The sequence below is a fragment of the Orycteropus afer genome, unplaced genomic scaffold (genome assembly GCF_000298275.1).
Source record: "Orycteropus afer afer isolate SDZICR_OR568_19922 unplaced genomic scaffold, OryAfe1.0 scaffold00272, whole genome shotgun sequence".
In the NCBI taxonomy this organism is placed as follows: Eukaryota; Metazoa; Chordata; class Mammalia; order Tubulidentata; family Orycteropodidae; genus Orycteropus; species Orycteropus afer.
Window position 1 is genome coordinate 3,721,655 of NW_006921859.1, and position 12,212 is coordinate 3,733,866.

General features: G+C 36.4%; 1 protein-coding gene across 1 annotated transcript in view; it reads right to left on the reverse strand.

Moving 5' to 3' along the window:
• Positions 1 to 1,621: 1,621 nt before the first annotated feature.
• Positions 1,622 to 12,212, reverse strand: part of RBBP4 (RB binding protein 4, chromatin remodeling factor) — a 12,539-nt gene continuing 1,948 nt past the window's right edge. The window contains exons 3-12 of the mRNA XM_007950433.2: positions 10,663 to 10,808; positions 4,640 to 4,813; positions 4,020 to 4,135; positions 3,753 to 3,913; positions 3,528 to 3,654; positions 3,316 to 3,393; positions 2,629 to 2,705; positions 2,458 to 2,515; positions 2,254 to 2,364; positions 1,622 to 1,687 (exon numbers count right to left, since the gene is read on the reverse strand). Coding sequence (XP_007948624.1) covers positions 1,622 to 1,687; positions 2,254 to 2,364; positions 2,458 to 2,515; positions 2,629 to 2,705; positions 3,316 to 3,393; positions 3,528 to 3,654; positions 3,753 to 3,913; positions 4,020 to 4,135; positions 4,640 to 4,813; positions 10,663 to 10,808 — 1,114 coding nt within the window. The remainder of the gene's footprint in view (positions 1,688 to 2,253; positions 2,365 to 2,457; positions 2,516 to 2,628; positions 2,706 to 3,315; positions 3,394 to 3,527; positions 3,655 to 3,752; positions 3,914 to 4,019; positions 4,136 to 4,639; positions 4,814 to 10,662; positions 10,809 to 12,212) is intronic.

A 12,212-nucleotide genomic window follows, 5' to 3' on the forward strand; every position in this document is an offset into this window, starting at 1 on the left:
ACAATTTGAATTCTTTTGTGCTACAAGTATTAGACTTTAAATGAATCGTTTTACAAAGTTTACTTTTTCTTAAAGGTTACACCGACTCATAGTTTATTCTTATGTCAGGATAATTTTCACTACTAACTTAGAAGGAACCTCAGATTTTAACCTAAAGGGTAAGGCTGTTCAGATCTTCCTAAAGGTTCCTAAAAATGGTTTCAGGTTAATGTGATTCATGGGGAGGGGGGGACTAAATTCAATTGACTAGCAAAGAATTGGGCATTTCATCCCGTGATGGTGCTTGGTGATAAGGTTTCAGAGTCTGCCTACCATTTCTAACCTCTAAGTGGAAAACATTCAACCTCTGAGAAAAGGTTCAAGCATCTTTTCTAAATTTAAATTTTGCCTTAAATTCTACCAAAATGCCTTTGACATTCTTGAAAGCCCCTGTAGTTCTTTAGGGTAGGACTGGGCAACAGACTTCAAAAGATTTTTTTTTTTAAATCAAAGAATAATCCATACACCTCTGTCATTGTTTTATGTCCTTCACTTTACTGGGGAAGAGGAGGTAAAGCACTTTCTAATACCTCTCTGTCCATTATATTTAACTCTGCTCTCAACAGTCAAAGATCATGAAAAATAACTGTTATCTGAGTATCTAGAGGCTAGAGACTAGTAACTGATGAATGTTATGTACTAAATAAAACCCATCAGCATGGGGTTCTGTAGAAAAGCAATTTATTCCATTACAAGCACTTACACAGTTAGTTATGGAGAGTACAGGCCTGCTGGTGAAACAGGTCACCCAAAAGGGAGATGGTACCAAACTAGTGGTCAAAGACTAACTTCTTAAAAAAAAAAAAAAAGCAACTCTTATCCAGGATTAATTTAATTTTAAAAACAAATATTAGCTATCAATTCACCCTTCTCAACTTAACTGGATAGTCTACCCGTGGTAAACTGTCAGGTAAAAACATGTATCTTTACAACTTGGTGGTCCCAAGTTTTTTTTTAAAAAAAACCAAACCAACCATTTCACAGAAAGGAAAAAAATATTATGAAATCAGTTTAAGAAATACACTAACAAGCAAAAATATATGGGAAAAGAGGAACATGTAGAATAGTTCTGACTTAAATGAAGAAACGGAGAGGCGACTGGTCATAGGAAAATGTGCATCATGGCAAGTCAGGTGTGAAGATTTTAGACTAGAATCTGTATGACCTGAACCTCCCGCTTCCTGAATAAAAATGACATCTTGCAGTATTATACTCCATGGCTCAGACACCTATCTCACGTGGCTCTATTCCTTATCCACTCTAGCCTTTACTTAAACGAGTCTGAAAACCTTGGGATGATAGCATAAGAAGGAAAATAACCACACACATATATTCCCCTTTCTGTGGCTACTTCAGACCTGGGTTTGTTTCTAAAAAATTGTTGAAGAAAATTTAAGTCTGTGGCTTTGCTAAATCAAGTCTCCCAGTTAACATTTAGAAAACACCCACTGTTGGGGCTAATAGCTTTGTTGATGGTACATATAGAGGGATAGTCAAACAGTCTTGCCTCAAAACCAGTGTTAAAATCAATCTCGTGGTTGAGAGAAAAAAGGGGAGTCTAAAATCACAAGCACAGACATATCTAGGAGCCTTGTCCTTCTGGATCCACATTTCCTTCAGGGTCTTCATCGTTATAAATGTTCTCTGCCTGCCAAAAAACAAAAAAAGAGAAAAGGTATGTAGTAAACATAAAGGAAGCCATTTAAGAGTCCAGCAAATGTTGATGGGAACCTGACCAAAAACTAGGGTGTGGAGTAGAAACAAGAAGTTGGGTATTTGTGTTTATATTTCTAAGATGAGGATGGCTGAGAGAAACATTGCTGAGAAAGACTCAATGAAATTTGGGAAGTGAACTAGATCTAGAGATGAATAAACAATGGAAGAGAACTCTTGAGTTTAAGTCTGCTTATTTGGAAAACACTGGATCCATACAGAAAACAGAGATGTCAGGAAGTGGAAAAAGCAGTAAGGGGAAGGGAAAGACAGAAAATTCTATTCTGATGAGTGTGAGATACTGTGCGACAGTCACTAAAAGGTAAAGAGCTGGCAGCTGAAAACAGCCTGGAAAATAATGGCAGACAAAAGCTAACATCACATCCAGGAATAAAATGATCAGAGATGCCAGTTGTATTCACGAAATATATAAATATGAAATGATACCACATCTTATTTCTTACCAATGTACTTCCCTCAAACAAATGACCAAACACTTACCATCTGCCACACTTGCATGATGTTATCTTCTGATACAGAACAAATCACCCAAGGTTCATTGGGATTCCAGGAGAAATCAGATATCTTGGCAGTGTGACCGCCATGAATAAACTGAAAGAGAGGATACAAAAGATAAGAAAAACAGATGGAGGAAATTTAACTACAGGTATTTTACATAAACAATGCCCGATGTTGGTAGCATACCAGTAACTCTGGTGGCCCGTCTTCTGCATCTTCCGGGGATTGCTCCTCCCCAATTTTACTGGAGCAGAAAGGTTTAGAAAGTCAAAACAAATTCGCCCTGAGTAAGTATCTTTTGAAAGTGTAAATAAATAAAAGTAACTCCATGGAGAGAGTAGCTAATATAAGACTTACCTTAAATCCCAGACATTAAGCCTACGATCAGTACCACTAGAAGCCAAAATAGTTTCATTGTGAGGTGACCACTGAACCTAAACATAGCAAGGAAATAGGAAAGCCATGAATTACAAAATTGAGGGACAATTATCTAAAGTTATATTTAATAATTTTTAAAGTTTTAAATAAAAAGGGAAATCAAAGTACTTATACTATAGCTAAAATGGACAACTAAATCATACAATTTCTTTTAAGAAAACAATCTATTACTAGACTGGGCATCCCTCATAGTGCCCTAGCAATGCGCTTTGAACATATTGTAGCAATTATCTCTTGAATTGAGTCAGAAGATTTTGAATATTAAGGAGCTTAAACTGATGAGACAGAACTAGGCTTGAACTAAGAAATCAACAGACATGTTGAGACTATGAATGAAGGAATAAAAATTAGGGAAAAGACAGTAAGTACCAGTAGCAAGGCTGATAAAGTAACCAAATACTAGCTTTCTTTAACAATTCAAGAATGTAGGTTAATGATTAACTGGACAAAGAAAAGAAACAGAGGAGAAAAAACCACCTCAAGTTCCACAAGGACTGGCATACACATATAGAAAATTTCTATTATTTATAAACAATGGGATATATACATCCAGCCTTTTGTATTAAAAAAAAAAAAAAAAAAATTAGTAGTATTACTTTCTCTTACCTGGAATATTTCATCCTTATGTGATTCAAAGGAATGTAACTTGAGTTTCAGATTTCTCAGATCCCACAAAGCAACAGTCTGTGTTACATACATACATATATATATAAAAAAAAAGGCCAGGAGCAATTAATACCTTTTTATAAGCAAAAACTAAATAAATGAAAAAGCTGAAGAAATTCATCACGTTTTCTCTCAAAATATATCAAACAAACCTTGTCAGCTGATCCTGTGGCAAGAATGAATTCACTGTAAGGATTGAAAGAAAGGCAGTTCACTTCAGCAGTGTGAGCATCGACTGAATGGCTTGGTTTGGAAGTATTGTTCGAACGAGTATCCCAGCTTTCAGGAAAAAAGAAAACAGAAAATAAAGTTTGAAATGGGTGACTAAATATAAAATTTAATATATGAAGGGAGAAAAAAAAAGGATTCTAACTCACATCATAAGTTTCTGATCATCAGCAACTGACCCAAACAGAGATTCATGGAGCAAATGCCAGGAAACATCCTCAACTACTGCTGTGTGTCCAGTAAAGATGGTCTTTGCATCCACCACTTTTCCCTCCTTTGGAACAGCACTGATGTCCCATAGGCAAATGGTCTTAAATGCAAAATTAATCATCATCAAAAAAGGAAGGTTATCCCCACCCCACCTCCAAAAGACTGGTAACTAGGCCAATTTGCTTCAAAATGGGTAGGATACGCACATGGTCATCTGAAGCACTAAGTAAGTGCCCACTGAGATTTGGGTTCCAAGAAAGTCCATAGCCTTCCTTCTGATGTCCACGGAGGCGCAAGTCTGGGTTGCACTCTCCAGAAGGGTCTGCAAAGTAACCGACATAAAGACTATACAGTCTACTGGGTGTTTGGGTCTACTAGTACAGTAAAACCTGCAAAGCCAGAACCTGTGTAAAGCAGAAACATGTCAGTACACAAGTATTTTCCACTAATAGAGAGTGACAGAATAGTGCTAAGAATGCATCCTGTCAAAGGCAGAAAACTTGCAAGACCCCTAGAAACACAAGGCAGTCCCACTGAGTGCTGGCTCTCACAGGTTTTGCCATAATGGAATTTTGATCCAGAAGTCTGAAGCTTTTAACGTTTATAACCACATACAACCCACTGTGATCAAGTATATAATACTTAAGATGCACCATCACTTTGTTGTACATAGCTTTTGTTTTTCATTTAAGAGGCATGGATAAAGAAAACCCACACATACCAGATACCAGTATGAATTACCAATTACTAAGTTACACAAAGAGTAAGGAGCAGTTAAATTTAGACGTATTTTCTTAGTGATGACTGAGTAGGAAAGAGCAGATACCTGGTTTAGAAGGGTGTTTTGTATAGTCAAAAACAAGAACATCACTGGATGGAGTCTTTGTTGCAATGATGCAAGGGTTCTGGGGCATGTAACGGGCCCTGTTTACTTCTCCTTCATGGTTGATCTTGATTTCTATTTCAATCTTTCCACTAACTGAGCCAAAACCTCCAAATTCTGTAAATAAGATAAATTAGTTAATTGCAAATGAGGACAAAGCAAGAGCTATTCTATTTATATGTGCCACTCACAATACAAGAACACAAGAAGGCTTTTTCTTCCTCCAGAGAACTGGTGTAATACTGGAGGTAATCTAGGCATTTGTCAGCACTATAAAGTGCTCTCATGACCCTTACTGTATTTGAGTCTTCCCACAACCCTATACAGCAGGCAAGATACTTATCTCCATTTTAGATGAGAACAAAAGCTCACAGTACCTACCATAATTTGCTCGTGGTGACATGGGAGCTAAAAGGAAACCCCATTTTTATGATCCCTAAACTTAGTACTCCTTCAGCTATACGTACAATAATTTCAGATAATTATATACCTAATACAAAGTATTATATTACTATTTGAAATTAAAGAAAACTTCTTTAAAAGCAAGTAGGTTCTCAATAAGCAGTTTTCATATCTTATTTAAGGTATCAAATACATATGCTGAATAAATAATACCCAAGTTACTATTTTGATGAATAACAAGTACACAATGTCCTAGGCACTAAAGAGCCCCCCCGCACACCATTTATCTGGAGCTCTAGTTTGGGATGACCTTTATGAAATACAAGCAACCTTCTTATCTTCTCCTTACAGCATTTTTGAGTGCAGTGAGAAAAAACAGAGCTAGTTCCATTTTCCTAACCTCCCACTTAGATTTGCCAACCAAACTCCTTGGTTGAAATAAACCAGGTAGGCAAACACCAGACAAAAACATCTTTTATTCATATTTGACTACTGTATGCACATAAGAGAATATAATTTGTAACTACATAAATCTTAGAAAGCAATACATAAACAAAGGTAGTTAATGATCAAAGAACTACAAAAGGCAGCATAAAAAGGTAAAAAAAGCTCCAAAATGAGTCAGACCTAGAATTTCAGAGCCTTAAGTTATCTGTAAAATACAGAACTTGTAAGAGTTAAATGAGAAAGCATAAATGAAAATGCTCTGACATTAGTGCTGTGTATAAATAAGTGATATTTTTTGAAGGACAAAATCTTTCCAAAAAGCAAAGGACACAGATATGGTTGGCACATTAGATAACTTTCAACTTCAAAGTAACTTTTGAGCAAATTCAAATGGTTGAAAAAGTTAAGCTAAAAAGTTCAAGGTAGACTGGAAAGGAGGAGGAAAACAAAACAAAAAACAAAACAAAACAAAAAACCCAACCCCCACAACTACCACCAAAACAACACATTAGATGAATTCCACCCCCCCCACCCCGAATTAGTCCAAAAGGCACTTAAAATGTACACAAAAGGTGGCACAAAATATGATTATGTGATCTCAAGGAACTTTTAGTCTAAATTTGAAAAGATAAGCACAAAACTATATAGGACTATGGGGGGAAAAAAAGCGTAACAACTGCCATACAAAAAAAGAGGCACCAATGACAAAGGAAACGCAATAGCTGCAAAGAGCAAGGGGTAACCATTACATAATGTGGGCTATTTCAGTACTGGGCATATAATGAACTGAGAGCTTTTCAAACAGTACAGGAAAGCACAGCACTAAGATGTAAGTTACAGGATCCACAATTCTTAATTAGGGGTTACCAAGTTGAAACTGATAAGAAAATGGGCAAATTTAAACAGCAAAGACAAAGTGAGGTATCAATGTACAATAAACTGAATGAATGTTGAAGTATGTATGTTCCTATCATTTGTTTCTCTCCACATAATTTTTTTTAAATTGAGGTATAACATTCATACAGTAAAGGGTATAATCTTAAGTGTCCAGCTTCAATTACCCCAGGGGAACTATCACGCAGGTAAAAATTTCTAGTACCAGAAGGCACTCTCATGACCTTCCCAGTCAATATTCCATCCCTACCAAATGAGGTAACCACCATTCTTGTTCTTTTGACACATATTTTGTTTCATAACAATAGCTGCAATCCTCTTAATTTAACAGCTTTCTTCCTACCTCCGCTCCCCCCCCCCCATGCTGTCTCCACTTGTCCTTTTTTCCCCCTTTCCTACTTTCTAACCTTTGTTTTTGGTCAAATGCTGCTCGTTTGGTCTCACGTGGTCAACTGTTCTTAGGAGTGTGCATTTTTCTCTGGTGGTGGTGTTTATTTTATAAGCTTGTCTATTGTTTGGCTGAAAGTCGATTCTTTGGTGTGAGTTCAGTTCCAGGCTTGAAGAGTGTTTACGGACCACAGTTTCAGGGGTCCACTAGTCTCTATTAGACCAGTAAGTCTGGTCTTTTAAAAGTTCCACATTTTCCTCCCACTCTATCTAGGTCCTTCTATGGTCATCCTAATCAGAGTAGTCAGTAGTGGTAGCTGGTTACCATCTAGTCCTCCTGGTCTCAGGGTAGTGGAAGCTGAGGTCAGCCTCATATTCTTCTTCCTTTCTGGAGAAATTTTCTGAAAGTTTTCTTTTAACTTTTTATTATGACTTGGGTGAAAGGGTACACAGCAAATTCATTTTCCATTCAACAGCTGATACACATTTTGTTTCATGACACTGACTTTAATTCCCATAATATAACAGCTCTCCTCCCACTTTCTTCACTGTGGTTACCTTTTCCCTGTGTCTTCTTATGCATTCCTGTCTTGTGAGCTTTCTCCCTGCACAAATGCTGCCCTTTCGATCTTCCATGGTTGATTATTCTCCCTGGTGTAATTAACTGTTTCACCTATTCACCTCACTGGCCTGTCTATTCTTTGGCTGAAAGTTAAGCAACAGGCCTGAAAGGTAACTAGGAGTCACAGTCTCAGGGGTTTCACTGGTTTCTACTAGATCAGTAAACCTGGTCATTTTTATGATTTTCAATTTTGTTGCATTATTTTTCTCCCACACTCTCCGAGTCTCCAATTTTGATCCCTTTCCAAGTGATTAGCAGTGCTGGCCAGGGACTATCTAGTTCTTCTGGTCTTAGGGCCCTATAGGTTGAGGTTCCCATGTCCACTAGTCCCTTGGAGGTAACCACCATTCTGATTTCCACCAACAGACCACTTTGTTTTAAGCCCATAAACATTTTGAAGCTAGTTAAGAGTAATTTCTAACATTCCAAGTAAAATATGCAAAATACTTCATGATTTAACAACGTTGTTGTTGTTATGTGACGTCGAGTTGGATACGACTCATAGCGACCCCTCCTTGGGTGTCCAAGGCAGTATCACTACGGAAGTATATTGCCCAACCTTCCTTCCGGGAAGTGGCTGGTGGGTTTGAACCACCAGCCTTCTGGTTAGCAGTCAAATGGCTTAGGCACTATGCTACCAGCACTCCCAAATTAACAATAGATTATATATAATCCAGACAAAAAGACTAGAGAGTTCTTTTTAAATGTAAAACAAGCTACTCAAATAAAACCAGAAACTCACTGCCACTGAGTCCATTCTCAACCCCCTTTTGGTTTCTGAGGAGGTAAATTTTTACAGAAGTAGATTGCCCAGTCTTCCTTCCATGGAATGGCTGGTGGATCTGAACTGCCAGCCTTCTGGTTAGCAGTCAAATGCCTTAGGTAGGTAGTACGCCACCAGAGCTCCTCAAATAGATGCTAAAAATGAATTTGTTGATATGAAGTAAAATTTTTAAATTTTTCAAATTTAAAAAGTGACAACAGCCAAGCTGAATCTAATCTAACCACCACACAAGAAACTTTAAGAGACAACTGGATATATCCCCTTCTATCACAGTTGAGACAGTAAGGAGGCAGCAACCCTATTTTAAGCACCAAGCCTATCCAGAAATCTGAAGAAGATTTTTTGGAAAGAAGAGGACAGAATGAATATGCTACCTAACCTTGGAGGAAGTTACAAAATCATGAATGAGTGTCCTTGTAGGAATTACACAAAGTGATTTATATAGTCATTATCTTATGTGTTATTGGCATTATTAAGCATTAGTAAGGGAGGAAAAGATCTCATCAGGGTGTAAAAGGGAAATGGTTTGATGACATTCAAAACAAGGTCACCAGAAAAAGATTTGAGTACTATATATGGCAACTTAGTAAACACTGAAAGATCCATTTTAAACTTGTATGGTAAAATGTACAAGTACCAGAAGAAAATAATGGGTGAATAATTCAAAAGCTCAGAATGTGAAGGCCTTCTGAATGCCAAAAAATTTGGAAGACATAAAAATTTGGCAACTTAAAGTTTATATCTTCTAAACAGTTAAGACTTAGTCATAACACAAATTGGGGAAAAAAGTATCTATAACCTGGTTGTAAGGGATTATTTCCTTGTATGTTGAAGAGATAACCCAAAAGAAAAAAATGACCAAAAAACAAAAACAAAAAACCCAACACACACACACACACACACACACACAAACACCGTAACTACCTAAATGTCAACCACTAAGATATGCAGCCATCAAAAGAAGGTAGGTCTCCATATACTGATATAAAGAGTTATCAAAAATTTATTAAGTCAAAAATGCAAACTGCAAACCTTCACTATATATTCTTTGCTGTACCTCCTATATCAAGAAAAATGTCTGGCATACAATAAGCACTCAACAACACTTGCTGAATGAGTGATCCAATATTGAAATAAATCATTCATAAAACTATGTATCAATCTAATACTGATCTCTCAGAAATAGGTTTACAGGGATGTTTTAAATTTATTTATCTTCTTACAATTTATTCTGCTGCCAGTCATAATATTTGTTTTATGCCTTAACAACTTAAAGACAATTTATTTCCATGTAACAGAAAAATACACTAAGGTCCAGACAGGCTAAACGATTTACCCAAACCACACAATCGAGTGGTACAACGGGTCTCTAGCCCTATTCCTTCTCCTCCATTACAGATGCCTAGCCACAGAATAACTTTTCAGTAATCTTATCTTATTGCTACATGCTTAGATCAGTGACACAAAATTCTATGTGCTGACCTTAATCTTAAGAATTTGTTTTGCATTTTGCACCAGATTAAGGTAAATATGGAATGATGAAGTGACTAACTGAACAATTACAATTCTGAAAATAACAAGAGCCTGATAAAAGAATGTTAAGCTAATCAGGAGAAACATTAAACATCTGTAATTTAGATTAGATCTCTTAATGCAAGCCTGTCTTCTATGTCCTGGATAATTTGGGTTGAAGACAGTAATTCCTACCTTTTCTGAAAGGAAGAGAAAGCATTTCATGGGAAGCAATCAAACTCTTACGGTTCTCTCTTAAAAATAGGATATGATTAAACGGCTCATAAAACTTTAATTTTTATATACACAGGAAGTGTCATGATAAGTCCTTTCTACCACTTCAAACATGTGGAAAGGGTAATTTAAGCCAGGGTTTCTTAACCTTTTTTCATTAACATCCCCTCAGTAAGAGCCGACTCAATGCAACAGAAAGGAACCTGTTACGACTTCCCCTCCCTTTAGTTCCCCCAAATCTTGATGAAATTTTAATACCACAAACATCTTGTATGTACTATGCATATCTGTGTTTTATATATAAACAGTAAGACTGTATTCATAGCCCCACAAACCAATTTTTACTTCCTTAGGGGCAATACCACTCCTTCAGAGAATAAATGCATGCACAGCAATAATATATGATGGAATTTTTCTTCTTCTAATCCTAGAAAGTCAACACCACTGGTATCAACAGAGAAAACTTCATAGCAAAAGTACAGAACAAAGCATGTGTTAAGTATTTCTTGTAACTTCTATGACTAATATAACTTAGTATCTACACTGCAAACTCAGGCTTCCCCAAGCTTACATCTTGTTTCTAACTTCAGGCTACTTTATCAAGCCATACATCCTTTTTATGAGAGTTGAAGATGAAAAATATAACCTACACACCATTCCTTCTTCCATCTTTAAGATTCTTACCTCCTTTCTCACTGTCATAGTGTGATGCATCAAACTGAGCATCATCATTAGGGAGCTGCACACTGGCTATCACAAGATGGTTTTGTTCATCTGATGTGTGTGTTCCCAGGACAAGTCGATGAATGCTGAAATCTTTCCCTTCTGGTCTGTAAGAGCAACGCATGATCATTATTCAAATTAGTAACACCAATGGGAGATCACAATGTTAATGATGTATACATGGATGCAAAAAGCATTACTACCATCTTTTTGATAGGACAAAGTCATTAAGAGCCATATCTTCTACTTTTAATGAATCTCCCACAGGGCTGAGTATAAAAAGGAATACGTAATACTTAACTTTGTAAGTTATTTCTTAACTCTAACAATTTAGAATAACTTTAGGGAAAAAAGTAAAAATTCCAATAGATTAAAATACAAATGAACTACTTAGCCTCTTAGCCTTTACAAATAGGTTGGAGAGAAAGACATTAGTTCCTAACACTGTTACACTGAGTAAAATGCAAAAAAAAAAAAAGTAAAAGAGAGGGGCTTTGAACTAAAGTCAAATACCACAGAAAGGTTTATCAGAACAGAAAACTACACAGATGATAGTGCACAGATTTCAGTCTTGGAGAATTTAGTCTGAGTGCTTTCCAACCCCACCAAATCACTACATTACCTGGGAAGCTTTTTAAAAGGGTTCCAGAATGATCTAGGATCCATTGGTCCAACATGCCTAATTTAGCATATGATCATCATATATCTCGAATCACCATTCAGCTATTTCTCAAATACTCTGCAGTGTCTTTCTGTTTCAGTTTTTAAATGATTTGAACTATCATTGAGAACTTCTTACAGAAATGACTCCACTTACTCCTGAATTCATTCCCCAAGTAATTCTGATGATCAGCTGAATAAGAGAACTCTTGGTCATGATAAAGGTGCAATTTCTAGGTGTTTATTATGGTTTTGTATAACAAGGCATTTTCCTTTCTGCCCTTGTGAAGGCAACAGTCTCATTCTTAAGTTACTAATAAAATTTACATGTTGAATTTCTACTAGCTGAACAGAATCATAGGCTAATAACCACATGTTGCAAATATCTTGATTTCCAAAGATCTGAGTTTTTAAAGTAATTTTGCTAATAATTATACAATTTGGAATATTATTCTAAAAACTAAAAAAAGTAGGAAAGGAGAACTTATCTAAGTCATCATGAAACAGTGATGATATTTGTAATATCTTTAAATACTCCTCTGGAGGTGCTCATCAGGAAAATCCATTATTCCAACGGGCATACTGGTTTTGCTAACACTTTAAATGTCTATTATCTTAATTCACAATCATCTTTGGATTACCACTTCCTCCTGGAAGCCTTCCCTGATGCCTCAACTTGAGCTAATTTCTCCTTGCTCTGATCATTCTACCTATGCTACTCTTAGGGTAACTAATTATTTTGTACTGCTCTACTTTTATTGTGCCTTGGACTTCATGGTTTCATTTTGATGAAGTTCATTACCACGAAGTTCCTTATTTGAATCGTTCTTTAAATCCTTAAAAATCTCTCT